General features: G+C 38.0%; 1 protein-coding gene across 1 annotated transcript; it reads right to left on the bottom strand.

The window, feature by feature from the left end:
• Positions 1-27,895, bottom strand: Rhag (Rh associated glycoprotein). The gene is made up of 10 exons (XM_021149507.1): positions 27,686-27,895; positions 12,237-12,420; positions 11,883-12,033; positions 9,312-9,459; positions 8,784-8,950; positions 7,010-7,147; positions 5,827-5,948; positions 4,493-4,563; positions 4,087-4,160; positions 1-1,046 (listed from the first exon to the last, which is right to left on the bottom strand). The coding sequence occupies exons 1-10, from the start codon at positions 27,870-27,872 to the stop codon at positions 972-974; spliced, it is 1,317 nt and encodes a 438-aa protein (XP_021005166.1). The 5' UTR covers positions 27,873-27,895; the 3' UTR covers positions 1-971.

The following is a 27,895-nucleotide window of genomic DNA, read 5'->3' as shown; positions in this document are numbered from 1 at the left end:
CCCCATTTTATATAACATTTAATCATTTAAAACTTTATAACAGATGGCTTTTAAACTCCTATTACAAATAAGAACCATAAAAAGAAATTAAGGATAAGAATATGCAAACAAACAACAGTATAACATTACTATGACTGTTTTTAAGATTTAAAAAGATGCTAACTAGAACATTACTATTGCTTTTTATTTACATAGATTTCTTTTTCTTTTCTTTTTTCTTTCTTTTTTGGTATTTTTGAGACAGGGTTTCTCTGTATATCCCTGGCTGTCCTGGAACTCACTTTGTAGACCAGGCTGGCCTTGCACTCAGAAATCTGCCTGCCTCTGCCTCCCAAGAGCTGGGATTAAAGGTGTGCGCCACCACCACCCAGCTCATTTTTCTAGTATAGACTCTTTAATATATCCTTTGACTTCAGCTTTAAACTCTTTGGAACTGAAGTCATGGTATGTACATTAGGAAGCTAAAGGGTTGCGGATAGAATGCATGTAATAAAACAAGCAATACCTAACTGAGGGGAGGAAGGGACCCAGCTGGAGGGAGTGGGGAATCATGAGGAACTGCAGTGGATAGGGATGTGCAGAGGGTAGGGGAAGGGATATGACACACATGCACAAAGATGTAAACTAACCTAAAAAGTGGATAAAGTCTGATGTGATCAAGAAGTATTGATTTCTATAATTCATCTCTTTTGCAAGATATCAATAATACAATCAAACATTCTCGATGAACCTATCCATTTGCAACTTCATTCTTAGAGCCTGGGATAGATGGCTTTCTGAGCATTTTCCTGTCAACTGAGAAATCATTTGGACAGTATGGAATAATACTAAATCTAAACACATTTTTACACTGGCCATTTGGGGCTGGAATGTATCTATTGTCATGCCTATCTCTTTGGATACCAAGTTTTTGTTTCTTTAAATTTGACTCTTCTTGGCAATTCCAAAGATGCAGAGTTTAGGAGCGGTTTTTAGACTTCATGTTCCACGTGGTTGTGATTCGCATGTTGAAAGAAGCGATTATCAAGTTCTCTGAATTTGGGAACCTTGAAAAACAAAAGAAATACTGTGACACTTAATGCTTCTGTTGCCTGGCCTGTTATCAATTGGTTCTGAAGCAAAGGTGTTTTCTGGAATTATTATCTAAGCTTAGAAAAACGGTGAATTCAAATTATTCATGTTAAAGGAAAATATAAAAACAAGTCATTTATCTCGCCGACTTTGACTGCATTCTCTACTTCCCACACCCAGTTTTCCTACTAATCTGTTGAAGCTTCTATGCCAGTCAAGGTGTGAAGAAAATGCTTTGGGAGAGGGTGACCCTGTGGTCAACAGGCCGAATGTGGGAGCTGGAATGAAATTTAAGTTTGTTAGATACAGGAACTTTTGATGTGTGAAGTTTAAGTTTGTTAGATACAGGAATTTTTGATGTGTGCTTTCTAGAAGCCTTCAGTCTTGCACAGTACATCTGCTTTTTCTTCCTACTTTTACCTTGAACACAATACACCAAACTATTGGATAGTAGTTTCTATGAACACCTTCTAAGAATTGGTATAAAAGAACAGACATGACAATTGTTAGTTAAATTCCGTGTTTACTTAGTTTCTGCTTTGGAGAGGAACTTTTTATAATTTTTATTTTTCATTTATTTATTTTACTTTATTTGTGTGTGTGTGTGTGCCTGCATTGCATAGAGGAACCCATGAAGGTCAGAAGAGGGTTTTAGATGCCTGGGAAATGGAGGTGGTTGTGAGTCAGCTGATTTGGATGCAGGAAACGAACCCAGGTCCTCTACAAGAGAACTATGCTCCCTTCACTGCTGAGTCATCTCTCCAGCCCTTAACTTTTGATTTTTCTCTGGATAGAAGAATTGCCTTATTTTTCGCTCTGTGACTAGGAAGTTCATGCATCACATGCATGCTACACAAGTATGGGACTTAAGTAAAGTTTTCCTCAGTGGAGTTGAGACAGGTAAGCAGAACTCACTTCTTCCCAGGCAACTAAGCACTGTAGTGCATGATACAAAATGCTCTTAAAATTTCTGTTCATTCTAAGTTCTTTCAAGTTATTTTATAAGAATCCCTGGTGTTTGCTTTTCTATAAGTGAGCACACATGTTGGGTCTTAATTAGCAGCTGTTAGCCTCAGACTTACTAGGTAGATATATCTTGATCAAAAATGCTACCAATCTAACAGGCAACTGCTCTACTCTTAAAGCTAGCACCAGCTGTCTCAGGGATTCCACAGATGTCTTGAGAAAACTACAGAAAGAGTGTTGAGTGACCCCAGTCAGGGCTATTGTGGCCTGTTTGTACCAGATATATGCTATCAGAAGGCACAATCACTTCTAGATGACTTTGTGCCTGTCTCCATGCTGGTCAGAGGGAAAGCGTTTCCTCTGGTGCTGGCAGAAGGACTTGTATGACGGGTGTTGAGAGGCAACGACACGTGTTGTCCCAAACTCAAGCCTTAATGAGTGTGACTATAGTTAGGAGACAAGGCTGTGTCTTGAACATCAACAACAAGGTGGCTGTACATGTTCCAATTATCCCTTCTCATGCTATAAGTGCATGCTGCTCAGCTTTATCCGGTGAGCTAAGAGGCACTGCAGCATTGCCTCTCCTGATGTTGTATATCAGACAGGACTTCTCCTGAGTGATCTTTCTTTCTTTGAGTAGTTGCAAGCTGAGCTGGTAATAAGAAAGCAGCAGCAGAGACCGAGGGAATGCAACAGCAAAACAGCAGGGATGGTATAGTGGCAATGGCAAGTTGACTAGGAGCTTATTTTTTTCTCCTTCCTTCCTTCGTTCCTTCCTTCGTTCCTTCCTTCGTTCCTTCGTTCGTTCGTTCCTTCCTTCCTTCGTTCCTTCCTCTCTCTCTCTTCCTTCTTTCTTATGTTTTTCATTTCTGTTTTCTTTTCTTTCTCTTTTCTTTTTTTTTGTGACAGCCCGCCCCCCCCCCCCCCCTCTCTCTCTTGCCATGGTCTGGCTGTCCTGGAACTTACTTTGTAGAGTAAGCTTGCCTCAATCTCACAATATACTGAGTGTTGGGATTAAAGATGTACACCACTACAGCCTACCGTGGTATCAAGTAATTAACAGCTGACAGGCCATGTGGATAAGCAGCTGCTGGAAGGCTGGAGATGCAGTATTAGACCAAGCAGCAGACACAGCAGAGGATCCAGAAGCAGACCTGGTAGAAGCATGTGTGGGCAGTGCCTGGCTCCAGGCTGCTCTGACCCTCAGATAAGCCTGGTGTCCATTCAGTGACTGGTTTTCAGCACTCTCTTCCAAGAGCCCTAATTTGTGCCTGAGGATCTGCTTCCCAAAGTGGCTTTAATTCGCAAAAGGTTCTCACATTCACCAGAAACAAAATGACAGAGTGTGGCACTCTGGCTATTCTTCCTAGTGGCAGCTGAGCTGTTGAATGTCTTAGGTGAAGAATCAAGTGGATAATCCAAAAGCAGCCAAGGTGGTAGAAGGTAGCTAGCAGGAGAGAGAGAAACAGAGAGAGGGGGAGAGAGAGAGAGAGAGAGAGAGAGAGAGAGAGAGAGAGAGAGAGAGAGAGAGAGAAGAGAAGAGAAGAGAAGAGAAGAGAAGAGAAGAGAAGGGAAGGAGAGAGAAGGGAAGGAGAGAGGGAGAAAGAAAGACCAGAAAACAGAGATAAGACTACAGAAGGAGAAAAGGCCTTGTCACCATAAGAGGAGCCAGAAAGGGTGATGTAAAGGTCTGGTCACCATAAAATTCAAAAGCACAATGAAGTCTCCTAGGCCAAGTGTCTAAGCCAAGGATGGGAGCAATAACACTGGCTACTGGCAAGGGTGGATGATTAATTTCAATAAAGGTCCTCATACTCTACTCCTACATAAGGACTATAACCCTATGGAAAACCAGTTGCCATTGTTTCTACCTAGCTGCTGTCCCTGCAGACACCCCCAAACAAGAAAGAGCAGACGCTGCTAAAGTCCAGCATTTGGAATGTCCTCCTTGCCTAGCCATTGTATTGATATGGAAGAGCAAAAGGGTCCTTGGCTACCTGAATGGTGACAGAACTGTCATCTACATTGTTTTTGAAGCCTGTACATTACCTTCCAAGAAACACAGTCATCAAAGCAGTATTCATCAGGTGGCTGGTTCCAGACAGGCAACTTCAGAATTAGACCTGTGTTGGCAAATGGAGATCAAAGCACATGAATAGGGAAGGCTTCTTCTTTGCAAAGTAGTTATAATACTGTTATGAAAACACCTCTTTTTGCTGACATAATTAGTTAGCAGAAGCTTAGCACATTTTGGATTTACCAGTGAACTTGTATCTTCCGCTAAGTAATGTAGTAATTGGGTACTGGCAGGAGTTCTCAATGTTATTATTATTATTGTTTTGAGTTAATTTTAAAGTGGTTGAGAAGTCCCAGTCCTTTCATATTAACCTTTGAAGTAGCCATGGTTGCAAGCATTTACCATGGAACCCAGCTAATGTTCCCTTTTGATGCAGACCTGTAAGTAAACCTCCAACAATCGCTGAGCCAATGGAAGATCCCAGTGCTGCTGCCTGCATAGCCATAGACCTAGGTAACCAAAGTCAAAGAATTAGATGTTTTTCTAAGAATGAATGAAAACAAACAAACCTTGTCTACTGAAGGTAAACGTGTTTGCCATCTTGTGGACAATGTATTGTTTTACCTACAAGCAAATGTGTGGTCACTTGTGCTTGTCTATTTTCTATTTTTTTTTCCTTTGTCATTCACTAGCCATGGTTAAGAAAGCATTCATCAGATGAAGTTACAGACTTTCAAAAGATTGATACTTGATTTAACTCATACAATAAATATCTACTGAATATCAGTTCCTAAACCCATCTTCTAGGCAGTAAGAGGGATAATATCTAAAACAATATAGCTGTCATTTCCTTACCACTCCACATAAACAACTTTAGTGAAATAGAAGGCCCATTAATAACATTAGAAAAGCTAAAGTGCAGCACACATGTTAGGGAGAAGGCAATGAAGACACTGAAGAACATGTTGGTAATGCCAAAGACAATTATCTTAAAATAGTGGTTCTCAATTTTTATAATGTGGCAGCCCTTTAATGTAGTTCCTCATGTTGTGGTGACCCCCAACCAAAAATTATTTTTGTTGCTACTTCATAACTGCAATTTTGCTGCTATGATTAATCTGCAGGATATCTGGTATGCAAGCCCTGAGAAAGGGTCATTTAACATGCAAAGTGGTCTTGACCTACAGTTTGAGAACCATCACCTTAAGATAAAGATAATAAAATATTGGGCCTAGAGATGGCTCAGTGTATAAGGAAGATTGCTATCCAGTCCTACTATCTGAGGTGGATACCTGGATCACACGCAAGGAAAGAATCAACTCCTGCAAGCTGCCTTCCTGACTTCCACGTCCACATATGACATGGACATGCCTTCTATTTTCACACACACACACACCCCAAAGAAAATAAGTGTAAAACTTTTAAAAGCCATTATAAGTTGGGGGCAGAAGAATGTATAAGCAGTTGTGGAATGTGTATGACTACTAAATTAATGGAAGGTGAACTTTGAACGTGGTGCCATCACTAGCATAGTGCTTCTCTCAAAGCGGGCCGATAACAGAGTTGATGAAAGATTAAACAAGTGAATTCTGTGAAAGGAGGCAACTGGAAAAGTTTCATTCAGGGTATTCTTTCCTTTATGTCTCCTTGAGCATAGAATGATAACAACGACAACAATAGGAACAACAGGGACCCACCTTCATCACTATGTATTTCAACAAACACAATTACAAAGCACAGGACAAGAGACACCCATTGGTTTTTTTACTCACCCAGTAGACATCCCCCAGCTTATGGCCACAATGCTGGCAAGGCCTCCAAAAACTCCAGGTAAGCCATGCAAGTTATGAACCCCACACGTATCATGGATCATCAGTTTATTAGCTAACAATGGCTATGGTTGTAAAAGAGAGGAAGATCATTATTTTGTGAGGCATAAAGAGCTCCATACTGGAGCAAACCACTGTCTAGAAGAATATACCTATAAATTCATATCACACACACATATATAAAATATACACTGTGCTATTACTCAATGCAAATGAATGGTTACAATGTTATAATAGCAAACCAAATTAGTGTCCCATCATGTCCACATTTACTCCTTTTTTAAAAATTTGAATTTCTGATATAAACAGCTAGAAGCTACTCATTAGCATAACTTCCATACATGGTACATTAAAAAATATCTGTAGTTCTCATGTACTTCAAAGTTTGTTTATTGTATGTCTATGCTCTCTGCTACTTTGTATTCTTTGGCCTCATCTCTCCATTTTTTTTTTTCTCTTCTCAGAAGAGGAAATCTTATCCAAGGCTTGATTTTCTTTTGAAATTGAATTGCACCCATGCCAAACACTTTGAGATTTATTTATTTAATTTTTAAGATTTATTTCTGTTTATAAGTACATGGTAACCATCTTCAGACACACCAGAAGAAGGCATTGGATCCAATTACAGATTACAGATCTGGAAGAGCAGGCAGTACTCTTAACCGCTGAGCGATTTCTCCAGCCCCTCCAAACACTTTAAATATAGTTGGAGATAATACAGTCCTTAGTATCTAGATTGGAAAGGATTGACTTCACCTTCTTATCTTCTAAGAACATCTCATTTGTCTCATTAGAACACAAAGTTCACAAATAAACCAGAATAAAAGATTCTCTGGAACTTCTTTAAAGAAATAAACATAAGTCCTTAACATTGACTTCATGTTAAGTTACTGATAACTAATACTAAATTATCTTCTCCCTCACAGAAGTCAGGAAAGAGTCACTGCATGGCTCCAATATGCATGGTATTTCTGAAAGAAAGATAACTGGCCTCCAGGGAAAGGCATGTAGGGAAGGGAACACCATTTCTCTTTCCCACTCTTCCCACTGCTTCCTCCCACTGGTTGGACATGAGAAGATAATGATTCAGATTTAATGTTTGGTTCAATATACTTATCATACATACACTAAAGAACTTGTATCCAAGCACAGAGATGATCCCTGCAATGCTTCCAATGGTCATAGCAGCATATAGGGGGATTTCCATGTCTGCACATGTGCCCACAGCAACACCTCCTGCTAGAGTAGCATTCTGAATGTGTACCTGAATGGAGGGAAAACCATGAATGAGGGGAGAGGGCTGCGGCAATGTCAGAAAGACAGGAGGAAGGCAGAGTCCAATGAATCCCAGGTTAGTTTACATATACATGAAAACACACACACACACACACACACACATACTTTTCTTTCCTTGAAACACATTATGGCCTGGAATATCTAAGATTGGAGAGAGAACCAATTTCAGCTCATGAGAATTCTCAGCTGGCTGGTATACCCAAAGAGTTTGGCATTTATCATTTTAAAAAGAGTACCTGTTCAGTATGATTTTAAAAAATGTACTGAAAGTTGTCTCTTATGACACAAATTGTAAGCAGTTGAAATATATGTTCTTAACCTTGCTTTATGTATGCCATATAAGAGTTTCAGAGATGGTCAGTATTTATGGACATTTTCTGCTTTACCAGAGGATCCTGGTTCAGTTCCCAGAGTCCACACAATGGCTAACAACTGCTTTGTGATTCCAATGACAGGGGATCCATGTCCTTTTCTGGCCCCCATGGGCATTGTATGCATGTGGTCCACTGATATGCTTGCAGACAAAAATCCATAAACATAAAAAAATCTTAAAATACATATCCAACGCAGCAGTCATTTCCGACCCTAGGTTGGAAAAGAAGAGTTCTTGATCTGAGGTTTGGTCCTGAATGACAATTTCTCTAACTCACAGGCAAGGAGCTTGAGGCAAGGAGTTGAACTTTAAGGAAAAGATGTCACGTTACTTTTTGGGCACACAGAAGTTGTAAAAATTACTTCAGAGAATTCCTACATGTCTACATTCCTCCAGCATTGAAATCTTGCATAAACATAGAAAAATAAGATTATCATTACTTCAATCTCATTAAAACTCTTATTTGGAGCCAGGTGGTGGTGGCACACGTCTTTAATCCCAACACTTGGGAGGCAGAGGCAGGCGGATTTCTGAGTTTGAGGCCAGCTTGGCCTACAAAGTAAGTTCCAGGACAGCCAGAGCTACACAGAGAAACCCTGTGTCGACCCCCCACCCTCCCCAAGCCCCCAAACAAACAAACAAACAAACAAAACTCTTATTTGAATTTAAATAGCACCCAACTTGTCATTTTAGTTTCATAGAGCCATATTTGGGGTTATTGTTTCTGGTTGATTTTTTTTTAAAACCATGCACATATACAATAAAATATAATCACAACTAACTCCTATTTTCTTCTTCCAAATTCTCCTGTATTATATGTATTATACTATTCTAGCTCCTAATGTCACAATTTGAGATCCCACTAAGCCCAGTTGGTGCTGCTCAGACATGCAAGGGTGTGGCGCCATCCACTGGAGGAAGGAAACTTTACCAGTGACTGCACAGGATTGTTGTTACTTTGAGAATACTTGTAGGTAGGAAAATAGAGCCAAGATCCACCGTCTTACTTCCTAGTCCTAGTCTTTGACAAGTCAAGAATTAATGGGAAATTTCTATGGAGTTAAGAGCACTTAGTTTTACTATGTAAAAAAAAAAAAAAAATTCTGTCTGACTTTAACTGACCAACATAAATTACAAAACTGTGAATGAATAAATATTATTTTCAAAACATTCTCCAAAATATAACTGTTGACATTAAGGGAGTTTCTATTGGTTGAATATTGACACTTACCATATCCAGCCTGCCTCGGCGCTCCACAAGGCTGGACAAGGCATAGGCTGTGATCACACAGGCTGCAAGGGACATGTATGTGTTGACAATGGCCCTATACTGATGATTTCCAAGATCAGCAATGGCTGAATTAAAGCTGGGCCAAAATATCCACAGGAAAAGTGTTCCTGTAAATCATAAATGGTGTTAGTTATTATAGGGAAGACCATTTTAAAGGGTAGTTTGTTCTGGGAATTGATGTCTGTCCTTTTCGAAATCTTGATCATCAAAAAGTGAGGCAGCAGTACAGGGGAACGACAGGGCCAAGAAGTGTGAGTGGGTGGGTGGGGGAGCGTGTGGGGGACTTTTGGGATAGCATTGGAAATGTAAATGAAATAAATACCCAATAAAAAAAAGTGAGGCAGAACAGGGACTACTGACCCACCATAGAACAAAGTGATCTCCAAATGATGCCTTTTGAGAATCTTCACACACATGTTCAAGTGTAGGTATTACCAAATAGGCAAGTATCAGGTTCATTTTACTCACCGATCATGGCAAACAAGTCAGAGTGGTACACAGATTCTTCATTTGGGTGTTCACATCTGAGTCCAGGCCGATATAACACACCTGCTACTGCTAAGCCAAAGTAAGCTCCAAAGGCATGGATTGTCATTGATGCTCCAGTGTCAGATGCCTACCGGGACAAAATGCATTTGCAGAAATGGAGGTGAAACTGGCTCTCAATATAAGCAAAAGGACAATGAAAGCATTGTTTGGGGAGATGTTAATGAAAAGATAAAACAAGGCAGTAAAATGAGAAAAAGTACTACAAATTCTTGAGACATGCAACGGTGAGGTACTTCTTGTGATGTGACTATCAAAAATTACTAAATACCCCTGAAATTCAGAATGTATAAATCTGGAATATATTATCAACCTAATAGAGTTGTGTTGGTTTTTAGGTGAGACCATGTTTCTTAAGAGCCAGACTCTTACAGAGCATCCAAAACTCACTAGACTATTTCAGGTTGGAGAAATGCTAAGGGAACTATGAGGTATTATACTTGATGTAAAACAAAAATGATTTATGTTTATTTGGCTTTGTAGTTAAAGTTAATTTAGCTATACCTCAAGTACTTGAATCTTAAATAACTATAACTCAAAGACTTGAACCTTCAAAGGCCAGTTTCCCCAATTTGTTCCCCATTATTTTACGCAACACATGAACATCTGCTGAGTTCAAATACTGATTTGAAGAGAATTTTGTTCCCGTGTTAGGTTCTGGTATGGATTTAATCAAACATTCTCCATTTTTGGTTTCCAGAGAGAAAATCTAGAATGTTGAGCCATGGCAATTCTGTATGCAAACTAAGGTAGGTAAATGAAAACATCACAAATTTATTCAAGATCTTCAGAGTGTTGTAGTAGAAGAAACTCTTAGTTTGTTCCATCTTTGACTGAACAAGGATTCAGTACCCTTGAAGAGAATCATAATTGAATTGAGTTCAGTTACCACTCTAGCACACATATATTCTCAACTTTAAGCTTTTCTGAACACTTCCATATAGGAACCTTGCTTCTCTTTAGCATACTGTTTCAGGAGAGAGATAGGTGACCATTATTCATACTTGGACTTTACAAATGCCATATGAGTCTGTGTCACTCTAAAAATGCTCACCGATTTGTAGCAAAAGAGCCCTTCCCATTTCCTCCTCAGAATTCATCAAATTAGTCTTCACTTACACAGGACATTGAGCCTATAAGGCCTTTGGTTGAACTTATCTTCTTACAAAGGCAGTGCCACCAGTTTCTAGACAGCTACTTTTATGCACTGCAACTCAAGTTCCTCCTTTAGTCCACCGTTACCAATGAACCTCTGGACTAGAGATTCCTTTGGCATTAAGTACTTGTCTCCTCCTTAATGACTAGTGAGCCTCCAACGTACTAGCTTCCTTATCACATTCCCAGAGAACTCTATCCTTGTTTCTTAATCTACACCCAACAGTCTTTCTGAGAAGCCCACTTTCCACTTTGTTTCCATGTCTTTGGGTGGGTGTGCATGCTACAGTTTAGATATGTGATGGGGATATCAAAGGCTCATGTGTTGGAAGCTTGGTCTTCAGTGCAGCAGTTTTCAGAGATGTGGCTTTGGGAACATGGATGCATCATGAGGGATTTGATACCTTCAATGGATATATTGACTGGAGCTTCCATAATTGAGCGAACATCTAGAACTGATGAGAACTGTAGGAAGTATGTCATTAGAAGAATAATTTTGGTCCCCAGCCCCTTTGCTTCCTGTCTGCCAGGAGGAAAGCTGCTTCACTCTGATGCATGCCACCAATGTGAGGGTCTACCACTCTAAGGTCCAGAAACAATAGACCCAAGGGCCTACAGGCTAAATAAAAGCTCTGAAGACATGAAACAAAATGCATCTTTCCTCTTTTATCCTCTCAGATAATTTGCCATAAGTAGAAATTTAACATAGATAGGATATATTTTTTTGATTTTCAATGACCCACAATACTTTAAGCTTTGTAAAGATAGAAACCTTAACTAATTTTGTTTGTTGGCAAATCACCAATACTTGAAAGTTAAAATATTAGCTCTTGAACCAACTGTTCAATATAAGTATAAATAAGTGAAAAATTTACATCAGAGTGGTGAGAAATATCCTAAAAATTATTTTCGATGGAATCAGTGACATTTCATAGAGAAGAAAAGAATTGTGCCCATATAAGTCTTTATCTGGGACTATTTAAACAGTTGTTTAAATATTAAGTGGGAATGGATTATTAATAGCCAACATGTTGTAATCAAATGTGTGATAGAGTTAGAAAAGTGTGGCTTATATCCAGACTGAGACTCAGGTGAGTCATTTAGCATCTGTGATAATTTTACTGTGGACAAACAGTAGTAACAATGGTTTTGTAAAGACAAGATGAAATAATATGCATCTCCCTTTGCCCTATTTTGCAATAAACACTCGCTAGAATGTGGTTATTTCTTACTATTTGGTTTGGTGACACTCTTGCCTTTATGAAGAGTGAGCAGCACCCCTTGTAGTATCCAGAACCCATAATTAGAGCACAATAAGCATATTTTTCTCACCCTTACCTGAAATAATTCATTAACAAGATATTCATTGCCAGCAAATACAGCAATTTCCAGAATGGTCATGATCAACATTTGAATGGGGCTTGTTTTCCCCAGGACAGCGCCAAAGGAAATTAGAACTGTGGCTGTGCTGAAGTCTGCATTTATCATACTGTGGATGAAAGAAAGAATGGATTGAATAAAGAGTAAATAGCATACCAAAAAAGAACAGTACGTTTTAGCTTTGAACTGGGCACTAATCCCACTCATGAGATTTTGCCTTCATGATTTAACTATGCCCTGATTTAGGAGTTAAGATTTTAACATATGAACTTGAAGGCGAGGGCACATGTATCCACAGTCAAGGACACTCACTTGTAGATTCCGAAGTGAAATTCCTCTCCGTGGCTGTGAAGAAGGCCTTGCATAATTGTACCCCATTGGAGGCCCAGAGCAGCAAGAAAGAGGTTGAAACCCACACCACTGAAACCATATTTCTTCAGAAAGGTCATGAGGAAGCCAAACCCAACAAATATCATGACATGCACATCTTGGAATACTGTAAAAGAGAAGAGGAAGAACCATTTTGTATAACAAGAACACCAAGAGTTGTGTTATAATATTTAGTACATGCTTTCACCTTTGCATAAAACGTCAAGAGGAGATCATTATCTGTCATGACAACTTGATACAAGCTTGAGTCTTCTGAGAAGAGTAACCTGGATTGAGAAAATGTCTCCATCAGATTGCCTGTAGGCAACTCTGCAGGGCATGTTCTTGATTAGTTGTTGATGTGGGAGGGCTAGTTCACTCTGGGTGATGCCATTTCTAGGTAGGCAGTCCTGGGTGGTATAAAAAATCAAGTTGACCAACTACAGGGCATAAGCCAGTTAGTGAGGATCCTCCAGTGGCCTTCAGTTTTCTGCCTCAAGTGACTTTTCTCAGTGGTGACCTTAGAAATGAAATTAACCCTTTCCTACTATGGATTGATTAAAGGGGTTAGGTAGGGTATTTTCATTATTTGCTCCCCTGAACTTGATTGATGGCTCCACATCTAAGAGACAAAATAATAAAAGTCTGATGGACAAACAAATATTGGAATGAGCTAGTCCCATTTTTCAAATGTATACGTAGTATTAATTCTGAAATTGTAGCCAAAAAAGAAAATAACTTTGTAGCAATTTCTAAGTCATCCTGAAGCCCTAAATCAACATATAGGGGGTTTTCCCTTGAAGAACAAACTAAGACTTGTCTGGAGTCCTCAGCTTAGCTGTCCCAATTCTATTTTGTGACTGTGCAATGTTGGGCAGGTCATTTAACGTCTGGGAACTTTAGTGTTTCATCTGCAAGACTAACAGAACCTACTTTACAGGTTAATTTCCAGTGAAATGTACTTGTCGGTAGACTCATACAGTTCAAATAAGTCATGATCAAACATAAGATAGCCAATACCCAACACTTTGCCCTTAAGAAGCTTGTAGCTGGAAAGCATAATGTTTGAATGAACTATATATAATTTTAGCAATGAAATTAACATTTACATAGTATTTTGTATATATTGCTTTGTTTGAGATTATTTTTATTCCTGATCTGATTCTGCTTTTGTGTTATGGTTTCCAATTTTGTCTTTTTGTTGGCTTTGTGTGTGTTTCTTGTGGGGATATTTTATTTGTCTATCTATCTATATATTAATTAATTAATTGTATGTCTGTTAGTCTGTTTCAGAGAGAGAGAGAGAGAGAGAGAGAAAGGTTGTGGGGGTTGCATGGGAGGAGAAGTGCAGAGTTTCTGTGAGGGGTTGAGGAAAAGGAAGGTGTGATCACAATATATTATATTACTGTTTTGTTTCAGTTAAAAGAAGAAAATTGCTAGGCTGGAGAGATGGCTCAGAGATTAAGAGCACTGTCTGCTCTTCCAGAGGTCATGTGTTCAATTCCTAGCAACCACTTGGTAGCTCACAACCATTTGTAACGGGATTCAATGACCTCTTCCGGTGCGTCTGAAGACAGTGTACTCATATACATTAAATAAATAAATCTTCTTTATAAAAAAGAAATGCTACTGATTATGTTAGAATATTGGCAGTTTCTTATGGTTCAATTTTATATGTAGGAAAATAGATTCATCTGAGATAAAATTGGAAACATGCAAAAGCAGAGAATGAAATATGTAAGTGGTCGAAGGACATTAAACATTTCAGTCAAGATTTAGACAGAAATGGGCACAGAGAAGATGTGCCTAGAAACCATGTCTTTGAGAGGTCGACCTTTGAGGCCAGCTACTCTACACAAATGAGAGAGCCAACATTTATTTGAATCAAGTTTGAATTGTTCAAATCCTTTATTATTTGAATACAGTGGGAATGCCAAGATGCCCAAAGCAGAACACTTTTTTTAGGCACACAGAGACTCCTCACTAGCCTGTAGTTCCTCTTTCCCTCCATTCTACAATCAAGCTCAGACACTGAGAGTGGGTTTCCATCCAAGAATGCTTATTTTGGTTGAAGTTGCTTAGTACTGTTCAGATTCACCTTTTTGAAAGGCCTTTATTTCCCATTTCCACTGGCTCCACTCAGGGCAACCCCACATTCTGCAGTCACTCTGGAAAATACTCTTTTCTTGTTTGAAGTCAGCTCTGTCTCAGAACAGAGTTCACCAAAGCCTCATACAGGAGAGCATTTTTTTTTTCTTCTTGGAAGGGAAAGGACGCCCTGATGCTGGATGAGCCATGTTTTAGAGCTTGCCACGGCATTAGCCAAGACCCTTTTCTTCCCAAATTTGTCTCCCATTTTTCATGGTACTCACCTCATCTTGTATTTCTCTTAGAAATTCCAGAACCTGGAAGATATTTAACACTAAATAGCTGCCAACTAGTATCAATTTGTTAAATGTTTGAAATATAGTTGACCAAGTGTGTGTATTATTTTAAAGTTGTCTTACCACCATTTAACCTTTCTGTGTTTATATTTGATGGTAGATTTTACTGGAGCACAATTAAAACAAACGAAGAAACAAAGAAGAAAACAGGAAGAAACTTGCGTGATTCTTCCTAACCATGACTTTGACAAATCTTTATGGAATTACATTACCTCTACTTTTAAGGATGGCTTGGATTAGATATTGTTCAAATGGTCATCGAGCTCTGCACATTGTTTTATTCATTTTATTTTGATGTGTGATTAAGGCCCCAAAGTCCAGTTAGGTATCTTGTTCTTGTTTGTAATTATAATGGTAGAATAGATCCAATTTTATTTACTTAGCTGTTTTATTAGTTAATGTTTTTCTCTCCGTAGCTGCGTATATGAATAAAATGTATTTATGTCATACCAGAACCCCTCCCTTCTTCCTGCATTTTTATTTCCTCCTACTTTTAAAATAGTTCATTGTGTCCCATGAGTATAGGGCGCCATCTACTGGAGCCCGGGCAACTTACTGTGGATCACAAACCTGAAGAAAACTGACTCTTCCTCCTCAATGGACCCTAGAGGGTTGGTTGATAGCTATTCAGCTGGATGTGAGAGACCTAGGGTTCCTTCCTCTCCGTGCTGTAGTGTGTTGACTGGCTTGATCATATGTGGCCTGTGCAGGAAGCCACAGTTACCGTGAGTTCAAAACTGAAAATGTCATGTTATTTTGCAGCAAGCTTCTCTTACTTCTGGTTCTTACAATGTTTCCATCCCCTCCTATGTAATGTTGCCTCAGCCTCTGGAAGGAGGGCACGTGATTCAGAAGTTCCATTTGGACACTTTACCATTGTTTATTTTATTTTACTTTTTAATTAATTTTTTATTCGTTTACATTTCAAATGATATCCCTCTTCCCCATTACAATTGTTTTAATGCAGTATTCAAAGTTTTTTTGCCACCAATATCTTTTATGTTTTTCCTTAGAGTTCTTTTGTTTCCTTCAGTAATCTACTAGCCTTAAAGTATTAAGTACCCAAACCATGAAACTATTTTATCCATCTTTTGTAATGTCTCTCATTGGTGAGAATTGTCCTGCAGGTTCTATTTTTATTCCTTTTCATGGAAAGCTAGATGTTTCATATGTGGCAGAAGACTTCTTGTATCATCTGAGAAACCAACTTATATTTTTTTAATTTGGTTTTGCCTCCAATTTGAGTTACTGATTTCTGCCACAAGAGGGCATAAGCGCTTCGTCTGAGAGTCAGGTTGCTAAAAAGCTTATGTGATCTGAAGGTATTTGACCCTACCTGCTTGATAGTTACAAATCAAACAGCCTAGAAAAATTAGGATTGCATTAAGAGCTTGTGAATGGAATCCTGGCAAATGCCCACTGGGTTTTGTGCATTAAGGCTCTGCCTTTAAAATAATAAAGTGAACTCGACTCGTTGTGAGGACAAGCAGGCCTTATTTAGGGATTTGCCAGCTGCAGAGATTACTTTTCAAAAGTTTACAGAGTGTTTGAGGTGTTTCTCAATTAATGGCTCTCCGCAGAGGTCTGGTTTTGAACTGAAAGTGCATTTGACAGGATCTGGGGACATATTTGGTTGTTACGATCTGATGGGGTACAGTGGGGTACAGTAAGGGCAGACTGGCACTGTTAATAACCATGCTACATGTACAGGACAGCCTCCCCCACCCCCATACTAAACACTTCTTTCTCTAGAAATCTAGACCCATTCAAGAATTAATTCTCTTCTCAATGCAAGGGTGCCCAGCTACCACAATGGACATACGTCTCTTACTATATTTGTTTTGTTTTTATCGTTATCTCTCTTGTTGGTATGCATGCTCATTCACTTTTCAAATAGATGGAGCATATCCAACTACACACTTATTCAGGAAATATTCCTTCAGAAAGAGCAAGTCTGAAGATAAAAACGGTGGCATGAGATCTCACATAGATACATAGCCAGGATATGTGCATGGCATAAAAGAACAAGCAAAAGCTTCCAGGGGACACAGTGGACCAATAGGAAGAAGGAGAACGAAGACAAGCCAGTATCTGCTTGTGGCCTCCAAACCTACACACAAACACTTGCGAATATGCACTCCACTTGTGTGTACATATTCACACATCCACACAAACGTGACTCTCAAACTATATTATACACTTGTATGAAAATGTTCATCTGTTGTGAGAATATCTTTTTTTTTCTGAAAATACTTCTTGCCATCATAATCTGAAATGTTGCCTAACCCAGCAACCGAGTTAATAATGTGACTTAGGGCTATTTAACATACATAGTCAGTTGTCCTAGTATATACTCAGCCTATTTAAGTTTAATTTGCCTTTAGGGCAATGTTATACTTAATCTTACTATATCCTGGATTTTTCATGTAATCAGCTTTTACAACCTAAATGCATAGATTTAATTTAAAAATATATACCGTTCCATACCACTGACCAGATGTACTCTATATGTGTGTGTGTGTTTGTGTGTGTGTTTGCGTGTATATGTCTTATGGTAATTTGCTGAAAGTGCCAACAATTTGAGAGCAACCTAAAAGAAAACAGATATCCCATAAATGTTAGAAGCAACACATGGATATAAGTTGATAAATCTGTCTGAGTTTTTAGTAATATTCTGGGTGAATTGTGGGGCCCTTAAGGTTACTTCTTCCGTTGTTGTGATGGTTTGAATGAAAATGGTCCCTACAGTCTCATATACTTGAATGCTTGGTTCCCAGTAGGTGAACTGTTGGGAAAGATTAGGAGTTACGGCCTTGTTGGAGTGTTGCTGGGCAGGACCTCTGAAGTTACAAAGTCCTGTTTTGGGGTTTGAGAGATGGCTCAGTGGTTAAGAGCATTGATTGTTCTTCTAGAGGTCCTGAGTTCATTCTCGGCAACAACATGGTGGCTCATAGTCATCTGTCATGGAATCCGATGCCCTCTTCTGGTGTGTCTGTAGACAGCTACAAGTGTACTCATATATATAAAATAAATAATTAAAAACAAACAAACAAACAAACAAACAAATAAATCTTTTTTAAAAGTCCAGTCACTCTCTCTCTCTCTCTCTCTCTCTCTCTCTCTCTCTCTCTCTCTCTCTCTCTCTCCTCTGTAGCCTTTGGATCAGAATGTAGCTCTGAGCCATTTCTCCAGTGCCATGCTTACCTGCCTCCTGCCATGCTCCCCACTACGATCATAATAGACTAAACCTCTGAAACTGTAATCAAGGCCCCAACAAAGTGTTTTCTTTTATGGTGTTTCTTCATAGGAATAGAACACTAATGATGATGCTTGTAAAAACCTGTTAAAGATTTCTGTAAAAATCAATGTCTCACCCCTTTCTCATACCATGCTTTCTATGCTGGTTGATAAATACATAGCAAAGCTTCTTTTAAGGTCAGGTAGACTTCACACACACACACACACACACACACACACACACACACACACACACACTAAACAGGTTATGGGCTGTGCAAGAAAGGTCACAATGAAAGAAGTAGAGAATTCAAATTTGGGCTTGTTCTTAATCCAAAGTTTTCTAAGAGGAAATTTTAATTTTTACTATTTTTATGTTTATGTCTTATGTTTACTATTTTCTGTTATTTTTTCTTTTTACATATAAAGTAAAACATAGTTATATCACTTGCCTTTCCCCTGTTTTCCATCTAGCCCATCCTATGCCCTACCATATTGAGAGTCTCTTTGTCTTTGATAATTTTTATTATACACAAATGACTCACACATACAGGTATGTATATAAACATGGATAAATAAATAAATAGAACCTTCTACATCAATCACACACACACACACACACACACACACGCACACACACACACACACACACACCTGTGGCAGCCATTACCTGTTGGCCAACTACTCCTGAACATGAGTTATGTGTGTCCTGGAGTCGTTGATATGCCCAGTGTCTCTCCATTGGAGCAAACTGATTTTTTTCTTTTTCAGCAGGTATAAATGACAGTTTAATTGTTAACCTTTTTACTCTAGTGTCTAGAGTTTCATTCATCCAACTATTTAAAAAATATAACAATCAAAATTCCAACTCAATTTTTCATAGAGCAATTTGCAAGTTCATCTGGAATAACAAAAAACCCTAGGACAGCAAAAACTATTCTCAACAATAAAAGACCATCTCAAGGAATCACCATCCCTGACCTCAGGCTGTACTACAGAACAATTGTGATAAAAACTGCGTGGTATTGGTACAGTGACAGACAGGTAGATCAGTGGAATAGTATTGAAGACCCATAAATGAACCCACACATCCATGGTCACGTGATCTTTGACAAAGGAGCTAAAACCATCCAGTGGAAAAAAGACAGCATTTTCAACAAATGGTACAGGCACAATTGGCAGTTAGTATGTAGAAGAATGCAAATTGACCCATTTTTATCTCCTGGTACAAAGCTCAAGTCCAAGTGGATCAAAGAACTCCACATAAAACTGGATACACTGAAACTAATAGAAGAGAAAGTGGGGGAAGAGCCTCGAGGACATGGGCATAAGGGAAAATTTTCTGAACAGAACACCAATAGCTTATGCTCTAAGATCAAGTATTGCCAAATGGGATCACAAAAAAATGGTAAAGCTTCTGTAAGGCAGAGGACACTGTCAATAAGAAAAACGGCAACCAACAGATTGGGAAAAGACCTTTACCCACCCTACATCTGACAGATGGCTAATATCCAATATATACAAAGAACTCAAGAAATTAGACTCCAGGGAGCCAAATAATCCTATCTTTAAAAATGTGGGTACAGAGCTAAAGAAAGAATTCTCAACTGAAAAATACTGAATAGCTGAGAAGCACCTAAAGAAATGTTGAACATCCTTAGTCATCAGGGAAATGCAAATCAAAACAACCCTGAGATTCCACCTCACACCAGTAAGAATGGCTAAGAGCAAAAACTCAGGTGACAGCAAATGCTGGCAAAGATTCAGAGAAAGAAGAACACTCCTCCATTGCTGGTGGGATTGCAAGTTGGTACAACCACTCTGGAAATCAGTTTGGTGGTTCCTCAGATAATTGGGCATAGTCCTACCTGAGGACCCAGCAATACCACTCCTGGGCATAAACCCAGAAGATGCTCCAACATGTAATGAGGACACATGCTCCACTATGTTCATAGCAACCTTATTTATAATAGCCAGAAGCTGGAAAGAACCCAGATGTCTTTCACCAGACAAATGAATACAGAATATGTGGTACATTTACACAATGGAGTACTACTCAACTATTAAAAAAATAAATTTATGTGATTCTCAGGCAAATGGATGGAACTAGAAAATAGCATCCTTAATCATCAGGGAAATGCAAATCAAATCAACCCTGAGATTCCACCTCACACCAGTCAGAATGGCTAAGATCAAAAATTTAGGTGACAGCAGATGCTGGTGAGGATGTGGTGAAAGAGGAACACTCCTCCATTGCTGGTGGGATTGCAAGTTGGTACAACCACTCTGGAAATCAGTCTGGCCGTTCCTCAGAAAAGTGGACATAGTATTACCAGAGGATCCAGCAATTCCTCTCCTGGGCATATGCCCAGAAGATGTTCCTACTTGTAATAAGGACATATGCTCCACTATGTTCAAAGCACCCTTATTTATAATAGCCAGAAGCTGGAAAGAACCCAGATGTCCCTCAACAGAAGAATGGATACAGAAAATGTGGTAGAGTCACACAATGAAGTCCTACTCAGCTATTAAAAACAATAAATTTATGAAATTCTTAGGCAAATGGATGGATCTGGAGGATATCATCCTGAGTGAGGTAAGCCAATCACAAAAGAACTCACATGATATGCACTCACTGATAAGTGGATATTAACCCAGAATCTTAGAATACCCAAGATACAATTTGCAAAACACATGAAACTCAAGAGGAAGACCAACATGTGGATACTTTGTTCCTCCTTAGAATGGGCAGCAAAATATACATGGAGGGAGTTACAGAGACAAAGTTCAGAGCTGAGATGGAAGGAAAGACCATCCAAAGACTGCTCCACCTGGGGACCCATCCCATAAACGGCCACCAAATCCAGACACTATTGCATATGCCAGCAAGATTTTGCTGACAGGACCTTGATATAGCTGTCACTTGTGAGGCTATGCCAGTGCCTGGAAAACACAGAAGTGGATGCTCACAGTCATTTATTGGATGGAACACAGGATCCCCAATACAGGAGCTAGAGAAAGTACCCAAGGAGCTGAAGGGGTCTGCAACCCTATAGGAGGAACAATAATATGAACTAACCAGTACCTCCCAGAGCTCGTGTCTCTAGCTGCATATGTAGCAGAAGATGGCCTAGTTGGCCATCATTGGCAGGAGAGGCCCTTGATCTTGAGAAGATTATTTGCACCATACAGGGGAATGCCAGGGCCAGGAAGTGGGAGTGGGTGGGCTTGGGAGTAGGGTGGGAGGAGAGTATAGGGGACTTTCCAGATAGCATTTGAAATGTAAATGATGAAAATATCTAATAAAAAAAAGTCGTCCTGAGCGAGGTAATCCAATCACAAAAGAACACACAGGGTATGCACTCACTGATAAGTGGATATTAGCCGAGAAGCTCGAATACTCAAGATAGAATTCACAAACCTCATGAAGCTCACAAAGAAGACTGACCAAAGTGTGGTTACTTCAGTTCTTCCTAGAAGGGGGAACAAAACACCCATGGAATGAGGTACAGAGGCCTGTCCCACCTGGGGATCCATCCCATAAGCAACCACCAAACGCAGACACTAGTGTGCATGCCAATAAGTGCTTGCTGACAGGAGCCTGATATAGTTGTCTCCTGAGGGGATATACCAGTGCCTGACAAATACAGAGGTGGATGCTCTCAGCCAACCACTGGACTGAGTACAGGGTACCCATGGAGGAACTAGAGAAAGGTCCCAAGGAGCTGAAGGGGTTTGCAGCCCCATAGGAGGAACAACAATATGAATTAACCAATACCCCCAGAGCTCCCAGGGATTAAACTAACAATCAAGGAGTACACATGGAGGGACCCATGTCTTCAACTGCATATGTAGCAGAGGATGGCCTTGTCAGTCATCAAAGGGATGAGAGGCCCTTGGTCCTGTGAAGGCTTTGTGCCTCAGTGTACTGAAATGGCAGGGCCAGGAAGCAGGAGTGGGTGGGTTGGTGGGCAGGGGGAGGCAAGAGGGGATAGGGGGAAAAGGGATAACATTTGAAATGTAAATAAAGAAAATATCTAATAAAAATATAACAAAATAAAATATGATAAGATAAAACAAAAACTATCACTTCAAAGTTGGACAAGGCAAATCAACAGAAGGAAAAGAGCCCAAGGAAGGCACAAGAATCTGTGCCATTCTGTGAACTCATATTTTCTGAGTGAATAGAATTCTTAGGCAACTATTTTCCAACCACCTCCAAATGGTAAGATGATTATATACATCATTTACCTACATTGATCAGTTATTAACATTTTCTAGATTTGCTTTTTCCTCATCCTACAAGTAGGGGTATATGTACCCATATTCAAAATCTTTAAAATTAGTTACAAGCAGGTAATGTAATATATTATGCTATGTAATTAATAATTTCAGCATGAATATACTGAGATTAAGTCATGGTAAATGACCACAATATCAAAATATTTGCCTCCAAGAGCTGAAAACTTGGTCTAAGAAAGCCCATGAAATTACATACGAGTTTCTATATCTGGTTCTAGTCAAGGTTCACATGCTTTTTTGTTATTTGTATCTCTTTAACTTGAAGTTTGACCAGTCATCATCCCACATACCTTTTATTGGTGGTTTTATTTTGCTGTTAATGTAGCATACTTTACTACTTGGAGGCAGTTGGTTGTTGACCATAATTAAATCATAATAAGCATTTTATCAGAGGTATAATAATGAGGTATTGTATACACTGCCTATTGAATCCATGAGATGCAGCATTTGTGATGATTAATTAGGTCACATGGTTAAGCATAGACTGCCAGATTTTTCCACTATAAATGTTCCTTTGTCTTGTGACTAGGAGTATGCCTTGGTAATGATTCCTTCAGATTATTTGAATGGAATATTTTTCATCAAACCTCATCCAGTAGCTTCACAATTGATTGATGTCTTTGGTTGCATATACTACCACATAGGTAATGCCAAAATATAATTTTTCTATATATCTATCCTTAATGCCTTTTAAAATTAAAGTCTTAATTTATCTTATATTCTCTTTCTCTTTGTCCCTGTCTGTCTAGTCCTGTTTATCTATCTATCTATCTATCTATCTATCTATCTATCTATCTATCTATCTATCTATCATCAATCAATTATCCCCCCTCTGTGTATGTGTGTGTGTACATGCCAAAGCATGCAAGTAGATGTCAGAAGACAATGTGTAGTGTCAGATTTCTCTTCCATGTGGCCATGGAAATCGGTTGTCAGAACTTATGGTAGGTAGTGTATCAAATGGAGCTATCTCTCTTGCCCCATGTCACTTTTTCATATTTAGTTAGAATTCTCCTGTAAGGTTAATATTCACTGTCTTCCTCTTACTGAAAATTCCAAGTTATTCATTTGGTCCTCTTTCAGTTTCCTGTATTGTCTTACTCCTTGTTCATTGCTTATGTCCTGATCTTGCAGGAAAGTGAATAGTCTCTGAATAAACATAGGAATAAATTCTGACATGGCAATTTGAAACATAAATCACAGTTTTAAATAGTTTGCTTGTCTGAAAAGTCAAAATAATTATGAGTGTTGTGTAAATCCTTTGGAGCTTTATACCTTCAGTGTTTACCAAAAGGAGGGGTTGTAATTGATTGATGATAGATAGATAAATAGGTGATAGATAGACATTTGAGTGCCTGCAATACATGCTCAGACAATCTGAGAAGGTAAAACTATTCTCATGACAATTGAAGATTATTTCTTTCATTGCATCAATGTTTCTACATATGGTAAAGGTGTTAGCATGCAAGTTTCTGTGTCTTTAGCAGAAAGAAAGCAAAGTTACCAAGTTGTCAGATTATTCATGAAGAATTCTGTAATGAAGCAGTAAATGTTACTAACTTCATAAACTAATGACTTTCCCTATATGTCATTTTAATGTTTTCTGTAAGTATGATAATCCGTATGATGCAAATATGTGTAACACACTCCTGACGTGTAATGACAGAAGAAACATAGTTCTTTCTGTGACTGTTGAGCTCTGAGCTGAACTAGCATTTACTGAAGTAGGAGCTAAGTGTTATATTAAAAGAGACTGCCCTGTGACTTATAATTCTTCCTTCAGTACTTAGCATGAATTTTCTATAAATGAATAAATGATGACTATCATTTCAATGAATAAAGTTGAGTTTCTTTTTTGTTTTATTGGGAAATCTTCCAAGTTTCTTGAAAACTAGAATCCTAAAAACAAATTTGGAAATTTGTATCTATTACTTTAAACTTATTGATTACCTGTGACTTCTCAAGAACTTCTTAGTAATATTGTTGGTGATATAAATAAGAAGTAAATAAGTACATATTTTACAGTGAGGCATGTCAACATTTATGTAATATATTGAGTCACTACATATTTCAAGAGAACAATGTATAAAAATACAGAATGTTTAAAATTACTCATGGGTCCTTGATCCAGTCAAAGTGAAAGTAAAAAAAAAAAATTAGTTTAGAAAATTACAAAAAGATCATTGGTGTGGTTTCAGTGTCAATTAGGCAATAATGCCCTGACATTTTTAGAGTTGGTACATAAATTAACCAAGCCACAAAGGACTTTGTCTTTCAAATCAAGCTTTCACTGTTCTGTTCCCAAGTTTGACTTATCAGTTTATGTCCCTTTGCAGAGTGATGCTCAGGTGTCTTAGAAGCCAAACCTACAGAATATACAGTATTGCAAACTAACATCTCAAAAACATGATACTTCATCTGTGTAAAACACTTCTATGGTATGTCTAGGAATATGTGTAAATTCAAGGTTTATGTGACATCACATCCTATTACTAAAAAGTCCTAGAATGTGCAAGTCAGGGGAGAAGAAAATACCACCCCTATCTGCGCACTTTACTTTACTAACAAATGCAAGTTGGCACCTTACTTCACATGTCTGTGAGAAATTCAGAAGTTTTCAGCACTCTGACTGAGAATTATACAGGTACTTAATAGGTCTAAAGAAATTCAGGTTTCTCTGCCTTAAAATCCTAGCATATGGCATAGTGTATCATACCAAGTGGGCATCCAAAGGTTTGTTGATTTGATGTGAATATTGTTTGCCATAAGGAACATTGATGATTTCTTTTCTAATGAGTGGTACTTATGCATAAGTTTTCTATGGGTTAATTGTTTGAAATCTAGAGAAACTATATATCCCAAATCATGCAGTGTCTCAGACTACTCTACGATTTTTTTTTCAACAAGGGTCATGTAACTCTTAGAATTTGTTAGGATGTGAATCATCCATAGAGAATGCAGATTCCATGTTGCATGTTGAACAGGGAATGTACAAAGATTGACCCCTAAGATAATTTAGATAATTTTAGTTAGGCATTTTATTAGCATCTAACACAAACACACACACACACACACACACACACACACACACACACACACACACACACACACACCTCTCCCACTGAGACAGATACTTTGTGAAGGCATAGACTATGCCCATTTTATCTGTACTATTTACTGCCTATTTCCTACAGCCTAGAAAATTCTTTACAAAATCAGAAGAATAATGAATATTTTCTTACTATATTATAATACTAACAAATTCCCTGATCTTAGCAAATGACATGAATGTTGTAATTGTTAGTATATCTTTTAAAAATACCATTCTGTGATATAATTACTATATATAAAATAATACATATGTATTAGGGTATTAGGTTCCATGTTCATGAAAATCAAGTCAAATTAACATACCCACTACCTTTACATAGTTAGTTATGTATATGTGTGTAGTGAGATTTAACATGCATGGGCTTAGAAAACTGTAAGTATAAGATACAGTATTAGCCAGACAGTGGTGGCGTACACCTTTAATCCCAGCACTTGGGAGGCAGAGGCAGGCAGATTGCTGAGTTCGAGGCCAGCCTGGTTTACAAAGTGAGTTCCAGGACAGCCAGGGCTATACAGAGAAACCCTGTCTCAAAAAACAAAACAAAACAAAACAAAACAACCCCCCCCCCAAAGATACAGTATTACAGTATTAGTTCCCATTGGCAGTCTGTACACTAAAAGCCAGAAATCAATCATCTATTATTAAGCTAGAGAATAATTAACATATTTGTTACTTTCTCCACCTTGTCTTCTGCCTCATTTTAAGCTTGCTTAGAATCTTTGACACCAGGTTTAATGTTTCAGCTTCAGTTGCGGAAGTTATTAGGTTCTCAACATCTTTATATAATTTTATTATAATATCATTAATCTTGGAGAGTATTTTGGCAGCTTGTTCTTTATACTGCCTTGCATCCACTTTCTTCATGTGCAATAGACAGTGGTGTTTCACTATAATGAGGTTGAAATTATTTTATCTTTGAATAGATTTTTATAATGCATTCTTGCTATTTAAAGTATTTATTCAATGAGTGAATGACTAAAAATATAATATATTGCCAAAAAACTTAAAATAATTCTATTTCTTTTATTTGTCTCTAAATTGAAAAGTATAAAATTTAATCAGATGTACTATTGAATATCTAAGAATATAAAGGTATCTGGGTTGAGAATGTGGCCCATGATCCTAACTCTGCCCTTAATTTTGCTAAGTCATCCTTGGTCATAATTCATAAATGAGAAAGCTTACACTACATGCACTCCTGAAAAACATAGGCATGAGAGCATTGTTTTAATATGTTTAAACAGGTGTCATAAACAATAATAACAACTGACATTTTAAATGCCTTAAAATTTTAAAGTTGTTTAAACTTCATTTAAAAATATAGAAATAATGGTCTATTATTATCTCTCTTGGAAGATGAGCTAATGATGGTGTCAGGCTCACGATAATACCTCAGTAAGTGGTCCTTAGTATATATTAACCCTACCATAATCTGATTTTCCAAACTGGAAGCTCCATTGTTCTTTTCCTTCAGTTTCTATTCTCAATGAAGTGTTCTATTTTTTTTAAATTAAATGTTACCATTTCCAATTAAATAAACTGTCTTTCTTTCATAGTATTACAAAACACAGAATACATAAATTAAAACTCCAGTAACTTCCTTCTTCAGCCTAAATATCTTTTCAGGTGTCCAGTTGAAATGTGAAAGTTATTAGCTTTTTAAGGTTTTCATATAATTTTATTTTAATGACATTAATCTTAGAGCATATTTTTGACAGCTTGTTCTTTATACTGTCTTGCATCCTCTTGATCCCATATGCAGTAGATAGTGGTGTCTCATTAAAATGAGATTGCAATTGTTTTATCTTTGAATAAATTTTATACTGCATTTTTGCTACTTAAAGTATTTTTTCATTCAGGATCCAAGGTGACATTCTGGTTCCCCTTTCTTCACTCCATTCTACCTTTATCTTTAGTATACAGCATTTGCCTTTGGTTCCTTTATTTGAGGATGGTGACCAACACCTTTATTTCTTACAGAATGTGTAAACAAACCCCCAAAATCAAAGATAGTTATTTAGTGTTAAGAATTCAATGAAGTAAAAACAACACAAATTATGTGAATTTTGAGCTCATTATTCTGTTATTTGAACAAACACAGATTCTATTTAAACACTTTCACAATAGACAGAAAACAAGAATGTCCTAATGGGAACATATAATACCCATGACACTATTAAATACCAGCAATTCTATCAGTACATCAAAAATGTAATAATACATATTATCATATTTACATATTTACAGAAAGACTTCGAAGAAGCCAAAGGAGTATAAGAAGTAAATTGCTTACTTACAGGGATACAACTGAAAAAATTGGCCCTTTTTTGCTGAACTTGAGGTATTACCCTGCTGGGTAGCATTCTGGTGGGAAGCATTCTTCTGGGAAGCATTCTGCGGTGTCTCATATTCAACAAATAATCCAAATAAAACAATCATAGCAACTTCCAGGCTTATGGCCATGAGAGGGAATTTGAACCTCATGACTGCAGCAAAGGACAGAGGTG

Source organism: Mus caroli, chromosome 17 (assembly GCF_900094665.2).
Source record: "Mus caroli chromosome 17, CAROLI_EIJ_v1.1, whole genome shotgun sequence".
NCBI lineage: Eukaryota > Metazoa > Chordata > Mammalia > Rodentia > Muridae > Mus > Mus caroli.
Note: the sequence above shows the minus strand (reverse complement) of the source record. Positions and strands in the feature narration are given on the sequence as shown.